The sequence below is a fragment of the Rissa tridactyla genome, chromosome 7 (genome assembly GCF_028500815.1).
Source record: "Rissa tridactyla isolate bRisTri1 chromosome 7, bRisTri1.patW.cur.20221130, whole genome shotgun sequence".
NCBI lineage: Eukaryota > Metazoa > Chordata > Aves > Charadriiformes > Laridae > Rissa > Rissa tridactyla.
Genome location: NC_071472.1, coordinates 30,606,200 through 30,630,129, shown reverse-complemented (window position 1 = coordinate 30,630,129; position 23,930 = coordinate 30,606,200). Strand labels below are relative to the sequence as shown.

The following is a 23,930-nucleotide window of genomic DNA, read 5'->3' as shown; positions in this document are numbered from 1 at the left end:
GATAGTAAAAAAGAGATTCCTCATGTATTTCACAGTATTGTTGTTCTCCTTCACCAAAACTCTGAATCTGTTTGCATTAGAAGTTAAAATGCTTTAATATGCTAGAGAAAAGATAAAACTTCTTTATATCCTTCTACCAGCTGAAGTGACACACATTCTCTCAAGTCAGTAATATTTAAGGAAAAGGTCTATACTGATTGAGCTCAAAGGCAGAAATTAACGTTGAGGCGAGGGCAAAGGACAGAAAGTAGTCTGCTCAAGGAAACTGCTTTTAAGCATCCAGCAGTAAAACCATGGAAAACACAGAAGGCCATACAGAAGAAATAGTCCTAGAAAGGCGACCATAAAAGGTGCTTCCTAACCTACCTTCCAGATAAAACAAAGTACTATAAAGTCACCTAAGAAAGGATCTTAAAAGTGGAATTCTACCTTAACTGGGAGGTGATGGAGAACAGAAAAAAGTTACTTCCAAGCAATCAAATTTGTGAGTACATACAAGACAAAGTTCTTCACTTTTAACAGTAAATTTAGCCGGGCCGACTAACAAGCTTTCAACCCCTGCCACGAAAACATAACTTCACCTCCCTTTCCGTAGTATTCGCAAATAGCATGGGCATTTTCATTTCAGCTGATATAGTTACAGGCCTATAGCCCTGAAACTGTTCTTTACCATAAGCTATAAAGTGAAGCAAACAAGAAATTAAAAAAAAACCAAAACACAGTATTGACAGTGACATAATTCTGAGCAGTGTTTGCATCTGTCAGCTTCCCACTAGGAAGGCATCTGCCAATGAGGAAACCCACCTCAAAGCTCTAACACTCGTAACTCAGCGAGAGCTGCTCTCTCACATTTCCCTTTCTGCAAGAAGAGGTCCAATTAAACAAGCTACTTGAGTAAATGCTTTTTAAATTATAGGCTGTACTACGTGATGGCAACACATTTAAGTACACAGCTGAAGTAATCACAAATATCCTACACATTTCATCAGGCTACGGTAGGACACCACTGCCTGCTACATGAGGGCCTCTTAAAATGAGTTTTCACCTAATAGTAACTTAAGCAATCTTAGACCAATTACATCAAGAAAATTAAAAGACTACTAGATTACAACATAACCATTGAGCATGGTATCATCCTAAAAACACTAGCAGGCAACTCCTATCTAAAATTTCTCCACGGTAAACCTCCCTTATAAATTCACATTCAACAGTTACAGTGTACTGAACTGTTTCCGAGTTCAAAGTCAGACACTCAAAGCAAATAAAAATTGTAATTATCTGCATGCATGAGGAAGATACAGGAAATAAAGTAACTGAACAATCCTTAAATCAAAACATTCTTTAAAAAAGCAAAATCTTAACTGCCAATGAGAAACAAGGTTCATCTTTTCACAAGGATTAAAAAGACATCAACCACAAAAAACCCGAATCTCTCAAAAGATCAAAATACTTTTTAACATGGGTGTTTATTGGAGAAGGACACAATCTGTTCGTGCCTGGCTTATGTCAGCTTATGTGTCCTGATTTCAGTACAGTAAATGAAATGAGAAATCACAGGAAGTAAAGCCAGTCTAAATAATATATCCATGATGTTTTGTTTCTGGACAAAGCACACATTTTGATTTTCAGATAGGTCAAGAAGTTTTCTTCACACAGTAAGACAACACAGAAGAAATTTTACTCCTCCTAACAGGAATAAATTAAACATTCAAATATAAGGTGAACCAAAGACTTTTCTTAAAGCAACACAATTTGCCCACTGTTTAGAAGATCTGCTTTGAGACTACAGCAGAGGAAGCTATTCCATGTAAACAAAAAATTTAAAAAAAAAATTAAAAAATCTTATTTTATGGATTTTATACACAGACTAAATTTTTGTTTAGATTTATTCACTGTATCTTTCAAGATTAGTTGCATGTTATCCTTCCCTCAATATTTTTTTTAATCATCATTGGATGTGATATAGCCAAATGGTGCAATTACAGAGTAGGAAACAAGTCCTGTAAAAAATAAAATTTTACGTAAGGTCACTTTAAATACCCGGTTTCAAAAGTTTCTGTCTTTGAAGGTGCTAAAAACCTGATGTCAAAACAGGGACTCTAATCAGATCAGGTCAGTAGAGAAACAGATTTATCTTTGTCACTAAGTTTGGTTTTATCTCAGCACATCTGCAGTTTTTGTGAAGTCTGCTCACACTGTTTGCCTTGCTGGCTCTTAAGGATCAGAGCGAAAAGAGCAAAACAAACGGAGACAACCAAACAATTCATGCATAAGGCCTACGGAGTACCACAGACTTGTGACAGAAAACTGTTACCCATCTGGGAAAGGGCAGAAAAATCTTCCCTTGTTTTCCTTTGAAGTCAAGAGGACTACTGAGTGAAGGCAGACACAGTCAACAACCAGAAAGAGCAGATTCATTTTAGTCTTTGACTAACACAGTTTAAGCACAGCTTACTATCAGCTTTATATTTAACATGCTAAATGGTCACAAAAAATCACTAGTCGGTACCAGAGAGCCTAGAAGATTTCTTGATCTTTAACCATCTTCAAATTCTTATGTTCTGAGAAATTAATAGGAGTAGGTACTACTATGACTACAAGTCAAAACACAATAGCAAGGACTGATAACCACTTCTTTCCGTCTCCTTCACCTATCCTCTTCACACCACTATGCACCATACTTCATTTTGGATTAATGAAACTCATCCTTCTCCCATTCTTTTTCTTCCTCTTTCCTTCTCTGATCCATTTTCATGTACAATTAACAGATACAGTTCTTCTTAAGTAGAGGGAAAAAACAAACACAAGTGATAATAGCCACCTCCTTACAGCAAGGCTAGCTTAGACATCAGAGAGCTTCCATCTTGGGCGGCCTCTCAAGCTGAAGATGCTTGCTACAAGCAACCCGACACACAGGTTATATATGCGCCACCATCATCTCAGTTTCATTTTTTAAAAATGTCACAGTTCACATTTTAAGATAATGATCCTGCTCTGAGCTCCTGAAAGAAACACAATATAGCACAAACACATTGAAAGTTCTTCAGATAGGTTATAAAGTGTAGCAAAGGCAGCACGGTGAATAGGTTTCCTCCACCCACATCACTCAACACCTGCATACTGTAGGCCACAGCAGAACAGAGGGATAGTGAATCTCTACTGTCCCCAGAGACAGTGCTTGCAAGGAGTGACTAGAATATTTCTTGTTCTTTAGCCATCTTTAAATGATTATGCTTTGAGAAATTAATAGGAATATGTACTAATAAAAAGTCTTTTCATTTTTCACAAGGCAGGGAAGGTAGTTATTGATCTCCCCTAGTGAACTCCACTATGGCTAGAGAGCAGAAAGAAGAGAAAGTTGATTTATCCTTGCAATTGAATATGCAAGGGGAAAAATACCCATTTCCCATATTAGGTCTGAAGAGGAAAACAGAAAAAAAAAAACCATAGAGACATCCTTAACATGGAATTCCCAAGATTCCAAGGGTCACAGCACAGATATATAAATCCAAAACAATCCAGAACACTGTAAATTACACTCAAACTTTCATTTGTTTTGCAGCACTGGAACCCTTCAAAAATAAAGGCGTTCCGACTTTATACTGAATTTTAATGAGAACCACTCTCTGAATATGGCCCACTACCTGAATAAGAAGGAGGGAGGTGATTGTCCGCCTGTACTCAGCACTGATGAGGCCACACCTTGAGTATTGTGTCCAGTTTTGGGCACCTCAATACGAGAGAGATATCAAGGTGCTGGAGCGAGTGTAGAGGAGGGCAACGAAGCTGGTGAAGGGCCTGGAGAATAAATCTTATGAGGAGCGATTGAAGGAGCTGGGACTGCTTAGTTTGAGGAAGAGGAGGCTGAGGGGAGACCTCATCACTCTCTACAACTACTTGAAAGGCCATTGTAGACAGGTTGGTGCTGGTCTCTTCTCACAGGTAATTAGCGATAGAACAAGAGGGAATGGGTTCAAGCTGCAGCAGGGTAGGTTTAGGCTGGACATTAGGAAAAAATTCTTCACCGAAAGAGTGGTCAGACACTGGAATAGGCTGCCTAGGGAGGTGGTGGAGTCACTGTGCCTGGATGTGTTTAAGACTCATTTAGATGTGGTGTTAGGGGATATGGTGTAGGGGAGAAATTTGTAGAGTGGAGTTGATGGTTGGACTCTATGATCCCAAGGGTCTTTTCCAACCTAAATGATTCTGTGAGTAAAATACAATGTAGGGAATACAGCAGTAGAGGGATCACATAACCCACCTTTACATTACACTCCAACGTTTGATATTTAAAAATATTTCAGTGAAGAACAAGTGCTCAAAACCAGAATAGGCAAAGATAGTTGGAGACGTGCATTTAGATAGAGGTCCACACAATGCAGTTGTAACAACTACAAAAAGAAACTCCCCTTAAAGCCTCACATTAAACTAGAGTGCACTCTATGTCAGGCTCTGAATCCAAGATAACTATACGAATACAAGAATGCAAGCGTGAACTGATCTGCAGTTACAAACTGAGAATATCCTTCAGCTCATCAAGCCCATTAGACTAGATTGCTTCAACAATGTAGAAACACAAAAGACTCACCCCCTACTTAAGTTAATACAACAGCTCCAGAACAACATTTTAAGCTTTAACTTTCATATCCCAAGTTCTTTGTGCCAAATATTAGCTACGATACTCAGAGTGTTATTTTTACGCTAATAAGCAAACTGCTACACAGCTACAGGCACCTGGCAAATAATTAATTAGCATCGAGTCCGGCTTTTTGTTTGATATCTGAAGGTAACACTGAGAGGAGTTGAGGGACCACAGTCAAATTTCTTGAAATCCAACTTAAAGTGAGCTCACGGAACTATAAAGCTACTCCTTCAAAATGCCACCCATTTTTCCCACTGAAATGAGGGGGGAAAAAAAGACACTTAAGAAAATGAGAGGTATGTGTACAAGACTACTGTATTTCAAAAGCAAAGTCCAGGTTAAGTGAGTGAACAACATAGCTATTTTGCCAACTAAAACTGAAGATACCTTAAATTCAAACCATTCAATACAGCTACAGATAACAAAAACACAGGCTGGCTGTAAATTCACACAGCTCAGTTTGTAACAAACTCAGCACTGTAAATCTTGAACAAAAAATGATAAATGGCGCAGCATCCACAGTAAGAGCAGCCACCACTTCAGTCCTGAATCTAGGAACTATCTAAGATTATTTTATTTACAACTTTGGGCCTTCCTTTGATAAAGTGATTCATGTATTTGCAGCTGACACAGGACTGCTTATCAGAAGCAGCTGGGAGTTTAAAACGTGTGATTGAGTAACAGCAGATTCTGAGCTACACAACAGAACACAAATGCCTGTAAGACAATGCAGATCAGGTATGCTGAAATCCTGTAAAACCTTATAACGCAAACCTCAGCTTTAGACAAAGCTCAAGTAAGAAAAGATGGCAGTAAATCACAGAAGTATATCCTTAATTCCACATAGAAAGCCATTATGTATCTTTGGAAGAAAAAAATCCTCTCCCTCAATCACATGAAAGTATTTCACTTATTTCACAGAAAACAGTAGGACTTTTCCGCTGCAGTGCCATCCTGTTTCCTGCATGGATCAACCACTGAGCAGAGGCTGGGGAGGAATTTTGCCAGCACTGTCAGTAAGGCCAATCAGACCCCAGACCACCACTGTATTCTCACACTTCCACGGCTGGTGCGTTGCACCAATGGCACCAATTCCCACTGGTGCCACTTGCCGTATCAACCCTAATCAGTTCTCTCCATGCTCTCTATCAACCCACTAACAGTTACAGTTCATTGCTCGCTTTAAAGAAGTGGATTTAATAGTGGATTTGGGGTCTTTTTCCTCACTCAGAAGACAGAGAAAATACATGACCTTTCACAGTACATTTGGTCACTGTCCTCCAAAATAGAGCCATTAGGTACAACTGTAGGCCCCAGTGCTAGAAAGATGCCGAGACAGCCACGGTAGTTTTAAATATCCAAAGCATTAGAAGTATTTGAAGATGTAAGTTGAGTCCCTTTGAAGCAGAAGTTCATTACAAGAGGAAAAAAGAAAAAAAAATAAAAAGGTGGTGGTGGAAATTAATAGATCAACTAGTAATTGGGTGTGTGGGGAAGGAAATAAAGGATTTTTAACCATACAGGTGTTGGAGCAAGGTCCGTAATAGATGAAGCTGTTATGTGCCACTTTGTTCTTAGACGGAACACTACATTAACCAGCTTCCCTTCTCCCTTTACTTCTCAGTAGCAAAAATGATTGGGTCAAGAACATTCTGAAGGCACAACTAACAGGCAAGCACTGCCTAATTCCATAAAGATTAGTCAGCTTCACTGGTTCTGGCTACTGTTTGAAAGAAAATGAGCAGGAAGTTTAAAAAGTCATAAAAATATTTACCAGCATAATACTACACCGTGGGAAATATAATCTCTCTTACATTTTGTGTTGTATTAATAAAATTTATATTATTGTAGTACAATACAATATTGATAAGGTTTAGTATTTGACTTCTAAGATACAGCAAATACACCTGGTACCCAAACGATCTCTACTTCTAATCATATTAGGAGAGCCAAGTGACAGAACTGGATGAAATCCAAACAAGGACAATTCTCTCAACTCCTGAGATTCAACTTCCACCTTCACCTGACTGAAAATACAGAACATGCCAGAATTTACACATCATCAAAACTTTATGCCATATGCCTAACCACATCTCATGAAGTGGATTTTGGCCAGATAGAAGACAAAGAAAACAATGAAGTTATTCACCCTTTCATTGAAATGCAATACCACTAGTGTGCAGAAGGGTTCCTGCTGCCCTGCCCCTTATCCTGAAGCGCAAAAAAAAGAACTGCTTTCTCCTGCTCCTTCAAATATCTTCAGGAAAATAGAATCACAAAAGAGCTGGGAAGGAACAGCTTCAGAGATTTAAAGGAAAAGAGAAGGCGGCAAAGCAGAATGAAAGTCACTGCAAAACAGCTACCAGACAGGTAAGTACAGCATTTAGTTCAAATGTGGAAAATGACACCTGAGGCACATGTTCCGGTTACTGTTTGTTCTCCAACCCTCTGACAAGGAATCTCTTTCCAGAGCTTGCAGGAGGGCCACATGGAAACTTTTCTTTCACAATTTTAATCCAATCAGTACAACCACACAAGGAACTTCAAACGAAAACAACAGCCGGTAAGCAAACTTGATTAAGTGCTGCATTTGCATATATTTTGCAACAGTCCTGAGATGCCATTACAACGTCCTTTTCATTTGCAGTTTGATGCCATCCATCACCCATACAGATGGGTCCAATTTACTTTTCAGTCAGCTACTTCATTCATTCTCTTTGGGCTACACAACTGCATTCACATACATTGGCTCCACATACTATGCTATGCTCAAGCACCTATAAAAGCAACATTTCACTGCAAAATGAAACAAAGACCTACTGGAAATGCCTACAGCAAACAGGACATAACGTAGCCATTTTACGCAATGCTCAAGGCTAACCAGGTGACAGGAATGCTTTATCACAATGCACTGTCAATAGGCCTTCCAGTGTAACGTTATCTTCTCATTAACAGAGGTGATTATATCTCAGTTTCTCAACTCACATACACAAACACCGCTCACTGACCACTGACGAGTTCAGCTGGAAGATGCTGAAGGCTTTTCAGCAAAGTAATTGGATCTACTTTCACTAAATTTTATCGCTACATGCAGTGCCTGAAAAAGGAAACCAGCACACCCAATGAAGCAGCTGATTCTCCTTTTTAAATGGCTACTAAGTAAGGAAACGGCCATTGTCAGTTAATAGAAAAAATGATAACATCAGAATTTGCTGGTATAATGGTCACATACAGCAAGTGATTTGGCCTCCTACAGAACCTGAAACAGCTTTGGCTGTATTGTTACAGCTATCTCTTGCACAAACTATGAAGTTCAGCTCCAAAACAAAAAGCAACAAGAAAAAAGCCTGAAAATTCATTAAGTGAGCTTTGGCAAGATTATAACAGTATTAAGCAGTTTGATCATTAAACTGTAGCTTGTATCTGTAAGTAATAACTCACATATTTATCTAAAACCATCACGTGAAAAGTATGATTCACACTCATAGTTTAAAAACTAAATCCAGCTTTTTTCTTCCCAATTAAAAGAAACTCCTTCCTACAAAGCCTCTCCTATCAAACTTTTTTCCTCCCAGATTGCAGAAAAACATTTTTTCACTAACAAAAAACAGTAGTATGAAATTTATCATGCACAAGATGTTTCAAAATTGAAATAACATTTTGCAGAATGTTAATAGTCCACTACAACCTATTTCAAAACAACTACTGTGCAACACAGTACAGGGAGCTAAGACATGCACTGTCAAGTCCACTTACTAACACTAACATCCCGGATTTTGCTATACCATCAAGTTGGGTGTTTTGGTTTTTTTTCTTTAAAATCCCTATTGATAAACCAAACAGTTAATCTCTAAACACACAATGCATAAAAGGGATCATTTCAAACCAGAAAAATGGAAGACACTTATAATCACCACACCATTCACATCTGAATGACAGCTAAACATAAAGAGACATCAAGCATTCAGCCATCTGGAAAGAAGCTGGTATTTTTTTCATATTGTCTATTCTCAAACCTTTAAGGCAAGAGTCAGAGGTTGACCAAGACTTCCATTTAGTAAGATGCTCATTTCATATCTACAGCCATTAATGAACCGCAATATGAACAATAAGCCAGACTCCTCCACTTTCACCGAATTCAAAAGACAGTTGTATCATACCAAGAAAAACAATGTGTGTACACTGACAGATGTATGTTTCAAATGTAACATCTGAAGTTACCAAAAAGACCTGCCTAGTGTTGTCCTACTGTCTTTGAATATGCCTTATTTAATAAAATTATGATAGCAATGAATATACATTTTGTTCTTCCAAACCAGAAACAATATGATGGCAACATACATAAATGCAAAATTAATGATATATATATAAAAAAAATACCACAACCAAAGGAGGTATTCATCCTCTATTCAGAGTCAAATGGTAGTAAACGCTGCTGCAGCAAAACAAACAAAAACATCACATTGCAACTACAGCTAGCAGAGACCTGGGACAAAGAGAATGAGGAGGAGGATTACACAGTCCAACTTTAGCACTACATTTTCAATACTACATGAAAGGTCTAATAAGAAAAAGCACACTGCATGCAAGTCGTCTACTCCTTTCAGTTTCTGACTTGCTGCAATTACTCCTCCACAACACACAAAATCTAATTTAAATGAAAGATGGCCAAATCAACATTTTTCCAGACTCAAGGATTAAGGGGTCAACACTGGCGTACTCCCATCTGATCCATCTTACTTCAAGTGGAAGTATGTGAAAAGGGTAAGAGTTTAGAGCAGGTTTTTTTTCTGTTGACAGTTTTGAAAAATAAGTGGATTGAATACAATAGCAATCATACGGAGGAAAAATCCCTCAGAAGTAGTATATTTAAAAGGCACAGGCCACAAGTGTTCTTTCAAGCATTTCTGAATTATGTTGAGTATTTCGAGCAAAAATTAATTCTTAATTTTGCTATCTGTAAAGCCAGTGGAGTGGTTTCTATGAGGGTATTTCAGGTACAGTTAGTATCTCCCATCAGTCAGCAGCTGAATGAGAGCTATCCAGATAACTGCTGCTAAAACATTAACATAGAGGACGACTCCGGATTTTCAAGTGCTAATCTTCTTGCCTAACATAGAGGAGTCATCATTTATCATTGACAAGACAGACCCTACTGTTAGATTATATTTTTCCCCAGACAGAAATATATACTTTTTTAAAAAAAAAATAATTTAAATTCCTTTTTCACAGCAGTCTAAACAATACCCGAATCATGACTACTACTACACAAATATCGGTCTTTCTCTATGCACAATATCAAAAAGTCAATGAAGCCTCTCCTTTTTGTTGCTCAACACAACTATTTCAGGTTTCCATCTCCTCGGGGAGTTTTTTTTTTGTAGCTTATAATGCCAGGAACTCCTGAAACATTTGTTCAGAATACACTCGTTACAGCCAGCAGGGGAAAAATAATTGTGAATTGGCAGCAGCTAGGTTTTTCAAATGAGCCTAATTCTGTGGGAGCTGAGCCTGTTAGCTCCCTTCACTCCTTCAAAAGCTTCAGCAACTCTTTCTACCCCACACAAGACATAAGATTCAATTCAAGGGAGAAATCCCCTTTCCAGTCTTCTATTCTTTGGGCAGACAAACAACAGGTTGAGATGTCAGAAGCTGGAGATGACAGCCAAATTTCCAACATCAACTGAAAAAAAAAACATAGGCCATCTTTGTTAAATAAGGCTACTGCTAGAAACAGACTTCTGAAAAATATGCCAATAAAGTAAATTTTATGTTAGTATACTGTTGTAACCTATCCTACAAAATGGGAAGGGGGAGGTGGGACAGCCTAGAGGAAAAGACAATTTCTATAGAGAATCTTAGAGTGAGTAACCTAAAGAAAATACAATTGAATTCAATGAGTTAAAGCGAAGTATGCCACGTATTTGGCACACTGGAGCACATCACATATTTCCCCAAATTCAGAGGTCCTTACTCAGGATGAAATAAACCAGCTTGTAAAAATAATCCAAGACAACTCCTTACTGTAGCCAATTATTGTATTTATTAGAAAAAAAAACAAACAACAACGTTATACTGTAACAGAAAATCATTGTTATAGCCAACAACTTTTTAACTCAGTGTCAGTGGAAGGAATGTGGTTTCGAGGTAACCTGCATTTTCATAGCATTCAAATGTACAGACATTTGATTGATGCAATAATAACAATAATCCTTACTCAGCAAAAAAACTTCCTGTATGACTTCTGGTTTCCATGCAGGCTTTCATGTAGACTGACAAACAGGTCAAGTAAAAAGCAAGATAATTAGTAAGAACTTCTTTAAAGAAATAACTTAAGTACTGAATGGAAGACTTCAAGATCATTTATTTTAAAAGCAGAAGCTTGTTTCAGTTAAAAAAAAAAAACATACATATGAGATGCAGTAAGATCATCCAGTTCACTGATGACAAAGTATGACACAGGTCAGAGGATCAACAAAGGAAGTTACCCACTTGGATTTGTCCTGGATAGACTGAGGAACAGTTTTCATGAGACAGGTGCATAGGCCTTACTATCCGTGAAAGAGAAAAGGTATGACTACGCCTTTCAAGGTTTAGACGGCTGCAAATTGGCAACCTCACCTTGATCAGATTCAACTCCTGAATTATTTCTATTTTTAGAAGAGCTACAGACACACTGCACAAGTAGCCTTGTTTAGTGCTTCCCCTACTTCCGCACTACTGTATTTCTGTCCCAGCTTTGTGGTGTTTAGCTCCTTGAATAAGTCCAACAAAATTCTGAGATGAGGACCCTCCATCAAAATCCTTACTGACCTAGTTAAGAAAGCCTTATAGAAAAGGTTACAGCTGGCAGACGAGAGCTTCAATAGCCGCTCAACCAGGGATCCACAGGAAAGATTCTGCAACTGACCTCTAGGCAGGAGTTGCAAGGTTAGACAGCACATGGAATTCTCACAAGCTATGGAGGAAGATGTTAGTTACGTAGAGCTCCAGGTCACATGCTATCTTCCCTATTCATAAAACCCATCACTTACAAAAGGTCTGTATCCAAATCAGTCTATAGCCAACACTTTCACTAACAACAAGTCTTAAACCTTAAGTTTGCAATCTGGTTTCACTTTCTGGCTTGCGCTCAGAAACAAAACTGGCAAGCAGAGAATGTTAGTGGAAAACTTCGTAATGCTCAAAATACTATCCATCAACTTCATCACCAAATGATCACAGGAGATTATTAAAAAAATTATCATAGTCAGTTTAGGCAAAGGTCACAGCAGGCAAACTGTGCCACTAAGAATTGCATTCAACAAAAAAAAAAAAAAAGCCTGACCTACAGGAACTGAAGTGAATGGTACCTACATTCAGTGGTAGTTAGACCCCTTAAAACATAGAAAAATGGTAGAATTGTATTCCAAACCTTCTACATGAAATTCTGACCTTATCACCATTAATCACATCCAGCACTGCAAGACTAACAAAAAGAGAAAACGAAAAAAGACTAGGAAACACTACATGCTCTCAAAACTTCTAGTTTGAGGAGAGCATAAAAAAGGAGCTACCTCTATATGAACGTCACCAAAATTTATAAAGATGCATTTAATTTAAGTCAACCTGCCCCACAGACACACCAGCCAAGAGAACAGTTGCAGAGCAGGTACAGGCATCTTTTCAACCAGTCACCTTCTGCAGCAGCTAAAGATTACCCATCTATTTACTGGAAGGGTAGAATGTTCTAATGGTAGCTTTCAGGGAAATGTGAAAACCCTAAAAACACTAACTACTTTACCACCACCTTTCACAGGTAATGGGAAGGCATAAATCCATGTACGAATTAAAAGAAATAATCCTCAACTGTAGGATGGTCTACAGGAGGATTCTCAAGGTCCATTCCTGAGTTCAGACACAGGACAAATCCACCATATACAGAGGATTAACCCATCAGGATTTATGACTTGTCTCTCCTTCAAAGGTCCAAATAGTGACATGTTGGATTCTAACCTCTTTGGAGCTGGAACTACTCTTAGTTGACACCAAATTAAAAGAAACAGGAGATGATTAGATCAAGTAAATTTTTCTCGTCTCAGAAGATCTGTAACTTAGATATGCAGGTTTGCCAATAAAGATCAGCTCAGCTGTTGATGGATTGATAAGAATGAGATAGTATCTTCTATAACAATGTGAAGGTCTCCTAAGGTTTTAGGGAAGAGAGATGAACAGAGTAGCTGATTAGGCAAAAAAAATAAAAGAAAAAACACCACCACAGATCTTCCAGGAATGCAGGTCTCGGAACTTCTTTGGATTGTATCAAGTTCTCCTTTAGACTAAGCACTCCATTTTCTTCTACTGATTGAGAAATTACTGCATTTTTGTATAGGGAAATAATAGGGAGGGTGCACATTAAGATTCACCAATAGCTAGTATTTGGTTGGGAATCTGGAAAACATACTATCACACACGCTGTACTGCAAAACTATTTGGCTCAATGGAGCCTCATCTTTGAGGTCGAATCCCTAGCCAGAAAAAAAAGAGCCCAGAGCCAGCTGTTAGTCTCTACCCATCAGACTGAATTCTGCAATTCCAAATACCAGTCTTTGTTACGCTACAATTGTTCATCTTCCTCCATATCTACCATTCATACAAACGGTATCCTTATCACCAGCTGTAAGAAGCATGTTTATTCAAACATTCTGCAGTTTTCTTTTTCATACATGTAACAACCAATAAAGAAAAGCATTGAAGCAAGGGGCTCTCGCTGTGGCAATAAATGCTGCCAGTGTATTCCGATGAAACCAACAAGCAACTTGTCTAAACCTCCCAATTCAGGAGCATTCCCAAGAGCAAATCAGCGCACTGGCGTAGTGCTGTGGCACCTGCCACAACAAAGCAAACCATCAGTTCTGAATGGATGTACTGGTGGCATAAAAATTACAGGTTTACACTGGAAAGTAAGACAGATCTTGGTGACATTAAGACATTACAACCACTCACTTAATGGAGGTGTCTATAGCGCAGTCACTAGGCATAAGAAAAAACATTTACAGAATCAAGTCTTACACATTTCCTCTTTAAAGTGAGGATAATGGTCCAAAAAAAGTCCTATCCAGTACAATCAGTAATTTCTTATAACACAAAGTTTTCTTTACAAATAAATTATTGAAGAAATCCTATGTAAGAAATAAAGTACTGATAAGACCTACATAATTACCATAACAACATATAACCTGATGGGAACAAAAAATGCTTTTATCAATAAGGAAGATACTACGCAAGTACTACATAGACTTTTTTTCCAAAAGTTCTTGTAACATGCTCATTTTCCAAATTTTTTCATATGAAGCAGCTTCAACAGTATACAAATTTCTCTAGGGCACTATCTGGTCAGCGGAATTCAGAAGTCTGTTTCTATCAACAAGTCGTTCACATGTCATTTCTGTTTAGTCAGGTCCCTGACATAAAATGGGTACATCTTTATGCATAAGCAAGACTCAAGAATGAAATATAAAAATACAAAGCAGAATCCGTTTTCAACAATACTAATTGCTCAAGACCTTTAGCGTGGTTATATTCATTAAGGATGAAACACAGGCATCTTAATAGGGGGCTAGAGGGAGTTTTCAGTAATGAAGCAATAGGTCTTCACGCCCAGGAAAGCTGCAGTTATGACATTAGCATCATTAGGAAAGCCTAAAGAATGTTCTGCTCAATGGGGGAGGAAATCTGCTGCTTCAGTAGCACGATGCAAGACTCTGCACAGTATGGTGCGATTCAACTGACCTATCACACTGAACCAGTCAGGAGGAAAGTATAGCCAGATAACATGAACCATTAATCCCAAATAATTGTATCTGTTAAAAACAAAAAAAAGTTTTTAAGAAAATACCAATAGAACACAACCCTCTATTTTCAAATACTTAGGGAAAAAAGATTAAAGCTGCAGTTTATGCAGCAAGAGAAAGCACCACCTGGTTCCATCCTATGTCAAAGAATTTTTTTTTAAACATTTAGACTACCATACTACATGGTGCTTCCCAAGTTGGAAACAAATCCACAAAAAATACCATTTGGGGTTTAAATTTCTTCACAAATTCATACAAGACTACTAGGAGTTCATCTTCAACTGGGCAAAGAGGAATAGGAAGCAGTCACTACTGAGAACTCTGTACTACTCTTCAATGGCTTCCTTCTATGACTGTTTTAACACTCGCTTATTACAAAATCTTTGCTGTTTCTCAAGTAATAACAACAGAATAGTATTTGGAACTTGATAAATATGCTCTGGGAGACAAAAATGAAAACTCTGTATTATCACATACACTGAAGTCTAACCTGCAGTATTTCCAGGATGATTTATTCTCATTTTGCCTACTGTATTTTCACCAATTTTATCCAGCTGTACCCTTCAACTAAGCTCCCCTGAAATACATTAATATCAGGTAACTTAATATTCATCCAGAAGTTCAAGTTACAGGGCAGTAGTCTGCTTCTTAAAAAGAAGGAAGAGGTCCGAAGATTTTTTTTTTTCAGGTTACATAAGTACGTAATGTCCTATGAGGCATTTTCTATGACAAGTCTGACTACATCCAATAGCAGATTTCGTTTGGATTATAAACACCTGTTCGAAACATAACTTCCTTTTTCTTTACTTCCCCTACTTACGTGGCCTGTCTTCCTACATACATATATGGGACAGTTACCCATAAACTCATACAACAGCAACGACAAAGCAGTGTATCAAGTTATATCGTCCTTTTTTAGTATGATATCATAGTGGACAAACCTGAAGGCTGAATGCAGAAGTGATAATTAAGCTGTTTATTGAAATACGTCAGTTTCCAAGACAACGTAAAAGCTCGCTAACACACTGTAGCTGATTGAGCAACACTAAGACAAATATGGGAATTAATGGTTGAAACATTTCCTAGCAAAAAAGTACTTAAAAACAGAGCTTAGAATTGTTTTGGTAAAACAAAGATTATAGATTAATCCCATCCCTGTTAGAGCATAAAATAAAATAAATTTTCTAAGACAAACTGGGATAGAAAAACAAACAAAAAAAACAACGTAGAGACCGGGTCCAAGACAAAAGTGCCACATAAATACAACTGTATTACTTTGTCTTTATAAAGAACTAAATACCTTCAATTTGTCCAAAACAGAAAAATATTCATAACAAAGGATTTCTTTCAAAACTTTCCATATATATCTTCTGAAGAAATATGTTACGTTTCTGCAAACATTTTTTGTAAGCACAGAGTTTGGAGTCAAAATGAATTGTCATTTTCCCTACCCGCAATGTTTTTAGAGAAAATACAAGAACATTCAGTACTCCTGCCTGATGGCTGATTTACAACAGCAACATGTAATTCCAGAAAATTAATTGTCACGTTGTGGGGCAAGCAAGAACAGAAAGAAAGGGGAAAGGTATTTTATTAGTAGAAATCAGCAACTGATACAGACAGTCAGTGTGCAGCATTAGTTCTTTAAATGCAGCTAATTTGGGGAAGATCACCAATACAACCCAAATAACCCACTATTTTCACTGTAAGCAAAAATGCACCATTCTTGAATGAACTTAGTAGCTGTATTATTGCTTCCTACTCAGTCTGACTGCCAACTAAAATTACCATACCAGAATCAACTGCTGGCTTCTGTACATTCTCATCACTGGAAACACACTCTGATGCCCTCAACAACTGGGGATCAAGTCCCTGTAAGATAGTTCAACTAACATTTGTCTGTATCAGCATTCCCAAAGTGAGCCTCTCAATAATTTAACTACTTAAAATGACAAATTTTAAACTGATATTTAAACTACAAATTGTAGCGCTTATTAATTTTACTACATGGCTTCCATATCCCACCCATTCAACTGGCTTCTATGAACAAGACTTCAGCCAGCCAAAGCAGACATTCCAAGCAACTCGTTTAGGTAAGAGCCATGCATGCAAATGTGAGCAAATTGATACACAGACAATAAACACCACTTCCCCATCTCTGCCTCCTCCAGTAAGATAAAGAACATCTGGAGGAGCACGATGGTTTTATACTTTTTTTCCTGGGAAAAGTTTCACTGCAGCTTAAAGAAAAGTCACTGTGGATTTCACTTGCTAGTCTCATAGTCATTCTTTTCCCCAGCCGTATATCACTTTCTGTACCAATAGCATTAAAGGCCTTCAAGTTAGCAAACTAGCATCTCCAGCTGAACCAAGAGCTTCACTACAAAGCTGGTAATTTGAGTATGGCATCCTACTTAGAGGAAGCGGCATTTCAAAGGGGAGAAGTATAAGCACAATGGTGCTTTTAGTTTGAATGCATTTAGCCCTGTATGGATTGAGGAATTGCTTTCAATGGAACCACGCAGACCCAGACACCACAAGAGTATATGAGACCCTTCAGTGCTGACCCAGAACCCCTCTTTCTCCTTCTCTCACCCACATACTCCGGGCAAAAAAAAAAAACCCCACAAACAAACCCAAACAAAAGGTCTCTCAATTCTCTGGAAAACAATCAATGAGGTACGTGGTCTTGCATCCAAGGACCATGTCTTACAGCCACAGAGGTGCAAACACAGTAACAACAGGCACAGCAACCCAAGTATTTTGCAGAACATCTGCTCTCACTCAAGCCAAGAATCCTAAATACAACAGATAACATGCAAGTGCTCCCCAAGGTACCAAAAATACCAAGTTACAAGAAATACTAAGGGACTGGGCTGACAATAAAGAATCATTAATCCTACAGTATCTACCCATCAGCAGGAAGCCTTAACACACACATTGCTAAACAGCAACAAAAGCAGATCCTGAGTCAGAAAAAAAAGTTCCACCAAGCTTCATTTCACTGAAACACAAGTCACTTTCCAAGAGGACAGTCACTTCCCTGACAATTCATTTACAATTCTCACAAAGCAGCTGATCAACAAAACTCTTTCTTAAACATCTAAGACCACTCACATAATGAAATCTCAGAGCAGCAAAATCTTAGTTGATACTGTAATACAGAGAATTGTTCTTAAGTCCAGAGTGTTACTTGTTTCCTCCAGTGAAACAGACAAGATCTGCCCATTCCTAACTGCAAACAGTACCCCTAAAACCCACTGCTAAGCTCAGTAGCATCAAAAATAATCACCCTCCGATTTTTCAGCTGAAACAACAACCCAGTATTCTGGTTTAGTTAACGAAGGAATTGGGCCTTCATGACCAAACCTTGCCAATATGGCCCAGCCAAAAAACCAAATCAAACTTGCTACAAAAACGCAGCAGGCTACATTAAGCAACTGCCTGCAGAATTCTCAGCTTTTTACCAGAAGTCTCACAGTAATGACTCAGTCATTTACTGCATGAACTTTCCTTTCATTACATGTATAAAGTACTGAGTACTTTAAACCAATTAACATTATTGCTATTTTATACATAGGAATTGAAATATTTTACAATATACAAGAGGTAATATGCTAATCTCATATACTACCCTTTACCAGTCAAGTGACCGCAGTATAAAAGCAAAACTAGGCTTCCAGAACAATCCCCAAAGTACAGAGCCTCTCACACACATTTTTGTGGTATTTGACAGTACCATAACTAATAAAAATTTCCCAAAGCTTGTATCCTAGTTACCTTTTTCTTTTTCCATTCTGCAACTATGAAAGATATTCCTTGTAGCAATCTTCCTTCCTTCTCCAAATACTTTAGGCACTTTAACAATACCATTTTCCACTTTGTTCTTTTAGAAGATTTTAACACTTCAAAAAAAATTAGATAAAGAACACTTAACATGCCAACAGAAACAGCAGCATTCCGCCACAGGAAGTATTCCAAGCATTCTAAATATTTTGAAAAGAAAAACAAATCTTCAGTTATCTTTAACATAAACCTGTTTACGTGCCCACACCTCACAGCAGATTTTAGCTGCTGATTATCTTGAGATAATCCCATTCTCTATAAGATTCTACATTTTTGTGAAGAAAGTTAATTTTGGAAAGAGCCAATAGAAGGACAATGGCAAAACACCCGCCCCATCCATGTTAAGTTGGAAAAAAACCCTCCACAAGGTAATAAAATTAATTGTTTGTGACTTCTTATGATCTCTTTTACCAACCCCAAATTTTCCCTCAGGAAAGAACACTAACTCCAAATGATGCTTGACAAGATAAGAGGAAATTTATCTGTTTATCTTTTTGGTTAGTTCCACTGCAAATCACCTAGATCAAAAATGAACTTATCAAGGGACTGCAAGAGAACTGTTTAAATTTACAGTGAACAGGGGAGAGAGCAGAGAACAGGCGCAGAAGTCATAAAACTTCTAGTGACTTGAATGAAAACCTGTTCTGTACTTTTCACGTCCTTAGGTTGCTTCCCCCACCCTGCCTCTTTACATGTCCTTGTACAAGCTCTGAATCACCATTACTTGAGGGGAACACCAATTTCTGGACAAACTGGCCTGTGTCCACTTTGTCCACCCATGATGCAGAATACAGAACTCAAGACTTCTATAAGGAAATAGCCAGAAAAAAGAAACACAACAAGGTCAGAAACGTGAACTCTGGCCTCTGGCTGTCCAATAGAGAAGGCTGGATGATTTTGACCTCACACTGAAGGGGGCACAGGAGATCAATGCTTAGCATAAAAATAATTTTCTTTAAATATTACCCAACTAGCAAATTGGGTACAAAATCATGAGAAACTAATTGGACCACAGTACATCTTAAGTGTCTGGCATTTATCTGAACCTTTCTCAAGTTGTTGCAATTTCTCTCCTATAAATTGCTTATTGAAAATTCTAGAACAGTCAAGGCCTTAACTAGAAAGGCAGACACCCTTCTACTCCTTTCTAAAGGAATTTAAAAAACAAAGAGAGAGAAGGAAAGGCATTTGAAGTATTTATACAAAAGCTTTGTAGGCCACCTTCCAGCCATCAGCATGAGATTAATTCCGATGTCATCACAAGCACAAATCAAAGGTGAAATCAAATTTTAAATTTCTTAGTTCAACTCAGCTGAAAGTAATTCTGTTTCTGATAAACTTCGCTCTGGAACAGACACCATATGCCTATTTTAGTACTCTGAACCATACTTCAGCGCAAAAGATCTCACTGACTGTTGGCTGTAACACCACCAAGAATTCTATAGACATTTTGCAGTTATTACACACACACAATATTCATTAGGAAAAAGATTTTTCATGCTAAATATTTGTCAAGTTCTATGTATCTTAAGGCAGGTTAAAGCACTGCACTTGCTCAGAAAGACTGACAAGGTGACCACTATAATCTCTACCACAGAGCAGTCTCAGCTAGTCATGATGGATTTAACGTATCAGTAGCAAGTTTCTCTCAAAATAAACCTGCAAGAACAAGAATTTTACTTCCAGTTTAGCCGTCAAGATATTAAACAATTGATTGGGCATAGAAGAAGCCAGCACAGGGCACAAAATAGATCCCATAAGCCATTAGCTGTACTTTTTATTCAGATGTCTTAGGAGGATGGACAATTCTCCAAGCCCTTAATTCAGGGCTTGTAACTGGCATGTCTTTCAAAAAGCAGTATTTGCAACACGAGGCCTTTCATCAGTATTAAACAGTATCCCATTAGCTTTCAGCACCTGCCTCTTGGATGAAAAAGAAAAAAGTATTTTTATGCTCAATTAGGTACAACCTAAGAAAAACTCAAGCTCCTTTCATGCAAAGGAAGTCATCTAGCCCTGCAGATAGCACCACACAGAGCAGCTGATGCCAGAAAACACAAGCTTTAATGGCAATAACTTAAGTTATGTTTGTGTCTGTATCAAGTTTGTTAGTCAACATGCACAGCGATAACGTCAGAAACCTTAAAACATGTAAAATAAGCCCTGCTAGCTCGTTAACTGAGCAGAACACGCTCCCAGCCCGCCAGCATCAGCTGTTCACACAAAGTATCTGGCGGGGGGGGATTCACAACACGGGCTCACGCGGGACGGGCGCCACCACGACCATGCCCCGTGGGCACCACGGCCGCGGGGCCCGGCCAGCCCGCCCCCCCCGCGCCGCCGGCCGCTAACCGACCCCCGGGCCTTCCCCCAGGCCACCCCTCGCGCCGGCCGTTACCCACCGCCCCTCTCGCGCCGGCCGTTACCCGCCCCCTCGCTCCGGCCGGCCGTCCCCCCGGTCCCGGCCCCCCTCGCCCCCCAGGCCGGCTCCGCACAACGGCCCCCGGCCCGGCCCCCCCGGGCAGGCAGGCGCGTGCCCGCGCCCTCACCTTCTCCTGGGCCTTGCGGTACCGCTGCAGGGCCTGCTGGGTCAGGTCCCGCACGCGGAGCTGCCCGTCCTTGCAGGGCACCACGATCCCCGTCCGCCCGAAGCACACGGTCACTTTCATCTCACCGGACCGCCATACCCTGCCCGCCGAGAAACGGCGACCGCCGCCGCCGCGCGGCCCTGCCCGGCCCGGCCGGCGGTGCGCGGGGGTGCGGAGCAGGTGCGGGAGGCCCCGGCGGCGCCGGCAGGTGCCTGTCCCCAGCCCCGCAGCGCGGCGGGGGCGGGCCGGCAGGTGCGCGCGGAAGCCCCGGGGGCTGCGCCTCAGCGCGCGCGGGCAGCGCCGGGAGCGAGGCCGCGGCCGGCGGCCTCCTTCCGCCGCGGCGGGCCGCTGTGCCCGCCCCTCCCCGCCCGGCTCTCCGGGGAGGCGCGGGCCGGGCCGGGCCGGGCGGGGCGGCCCCGTACGGCGACGGCGAGGCCGGGGGCGGCGGTGCCGCTCAGCCGGGGCACAGCAGAGCAGGGCAGGCCGTGCCGCGCCGGGCTTAAAGGGGCCGCGGCGCCCCGTGGGTCAGCCCGCCGCGGGGCACGCTGTTCCGCCTGGCCCACGGCGTGCGAAGCGGGGCAGTTCTCCGGCCTCCCTGCGCAGGCAGTGGAGGGGTGCCCGCCGCACCCCCCGCGCCGTGCAGAGCTGGGCACACAGACTGCACCCACGCAGCAGCACCCACGCAGCTGCACTCTGCCCAGTCCTCGCGTGAAATGCTGACTTGTGAGAGCCCGTTACGGGGGCATCATGCTGTAACGCGTGGCTCTGCGAGGAAATGACACTCTGGCGTGCCCTAACAGGCCTAACAGCCCTCCCTGCCAGTGCAGCGGTGCTCCTGCACATAGAACCATAGAATCATAGACTGGTTAGAGTTGGAAGGGACCTTCAAGATCATCCAGTTCCAACCCCCTGCCCTGGGCAGGGACACCTCCCACTAGACCAGGCTGCTCAAAGCCCCATCCAGCCTGGCCTTGAACACCCCCAGGGATGGGGCATCCACAGCTTCTCTGGACAACCTATTCCAGTGCCTCACCACCCTCACAGTAAAGAATTTCTTCCTAATATCTAATCTAAATCTATGCTCTTTCAGTTTGAAACCATTATCCCTTGTCCTATCACTCCACTCCCTGATGAAGAGTCCTTCCCCACAGCGCGGGGTTGTCTCGCTGTGGGCACAGGGCACGCACACACGGAGCAGGCCCTTTGCCACACAAGATACAGCTCAGCAGAAGCAACGCACAGAAACCTGCAGCACGGTGGGATGACCAGGGCCACAGCACAGCCCTTGCCCTGCCAAGCGGTGAAACATACCCATGTGCACAGCAATGCGCTGCCCACCCGTGACCTACCGAGACAGTGACATGATGTGACATACACTTTGCCACACCACACAGCAATTTGCAGGCACTCCCAAGCACCATATCTAATGTGCACCATACAGCAGCACACACAGAAAGCCCAATACAGCTACAGCCCACTCCCTTCAACTTGTGGTATGGCAAAGCCGCACAACCTGCTGGATGGGATGTCAGGCTCTGCAGCACTCTCCAAACACCCGCTACTCTGCAAAGCACATTTTGCCCCACAAGGTGATAGCAAATAGTGCCCCCTACCACCAGGTCACATACAGCATAGTGCAAATAAATGAGACAGCCTGATACCATTACAATCTTAACAGACCAATCTACACACAGAGGTGCGTACAACTGAAAATCACCACAAAACAAAGAAAAGGCAATATAAAAATACCTCTAAACCACCATATGACATCATACAGAACAAGGGGACTATTGCTGCAGTAAAAATAGATGCCCCACCAACTCAGATTAGCATTCAAAAAGGCAGTCCACACCCTGTGCTGTATAACATAACCAAATGACAGTACCAGAGCAGTTGCTGTAGAAGCGTGCCAAAACAGCCCAAGCTGGAAGTTAATGTGAATGCTGAAGTTTGGGGATGAGATGGGGATAGAGCCACATAAACTCCAGCAAGTGGAAAGTTTATGCTGGTTCCTTAGGAGCAGGCACAGGCAGAGCGTGGAACTGCTGAAATAGTAAACAATTCCTCCTTTCCTTTCCAAATCCGGACATGTCTGCCACCAGCCTGCAGCATTTCAGAGCAAGTCACAGGAAAATAATCTATTAAACCATATTTAGAACTGCTTTCCCTGGGCATGTGCATGTGTGTGCATGTGCAAGTGCACAAATGTGCATCCCATGTGCTTTGAAACAGAAAAAAATGATTTTTTTTCCCCTCCAGAGCAAAGCAGCAATGCAAAGGAACAGGAATATTCTGTTTCTTCAGGAAACGCCATGGGTAAGGTAGCACAGGTAGCACGCCAGAAACACTCCCAGGGCAGGTAGTGCCCTGGTTTCTCGTGGGTCAGCACCACCATAAAGCATTCATCACGCAAAATCATTATTCCTCCCAACTGCTGGAGGGACCAGCAGATCAGCTAGGCTACGGAAATGATTCACATGAAAAATAATCGAGGAGGGCAAAAAGGGAAGTCTTGGTATAACTCCTAGCGATTCTGTAAGCTGAGTTTGTAAGGAGAGAGCAGCAGGGGTACCTGAATCAGGGAGGCAACAGCTCCTCACGCCTTTCTTTTTGCTCTTGAAAAATGACAAGGGGGAGCAGTCCCATGTAGCAGCCTCAGAGCCGAGTTAGTGGGAGCAGGAGGCAGGGGAATTCAAGGCACTCCTCTATCTCAGCTGCTGACATGCCGTTGGGAAGCCCCAGTCCCTGTGCTTATATGGCTTAGGCTACAGAGCACAGGGGGTTTTAGGTTAATAATTGACTGTGAACATAAAAGCTTCTCTTGCTCTCTGTTTCTCCCACCCTTTCCCCCTCTCGCTCTGTTTATGAGCAAGGTCTGACACATTCAGGAAAAAACAAGGGGGTTTATTGTTGGGGTTTTTTTTCTCAGATTCTGAAAACGTGATATGCGCTGTAACTGGGGTTGGATGGAGCTTGTTGACAGAGACAGTGTCTTGTGTTAGACCAACTGATACATCTGGA

General features: G+C 41.0%; 1 protein-coding gene across 3 annotated transcripts in view; it reads right to left on the bottom strand.

Annotated features, from left to right (window-relative positions):
* PARD3B (par-3 family cell polarity regulator beta) overlaps positions 1 to 21,146 on the bottom strand; it is a 426,608-nt gene extending 405,462 nt beyond the window's left edge. For all 3 annotated transcript variants that reach the window (XM_054210091.1, XM_054210094.1, XM_054210092.1), the window contains exon 1: positions 20,871 to 21,146. In XM_054210091.1, coding sequence (XP_054066066.1) covers positions 20,871 to 20,990 — 120 coding nt within the window. In that variant the 5' untranslated portion in view covers positions 20,991 to 21,146. The remainder of the gene's footprint in view (positions 1 to 20,870) is intronic.
* Positions 21,147 to 23,930: the final 2,784 nt, after the last annotated feature.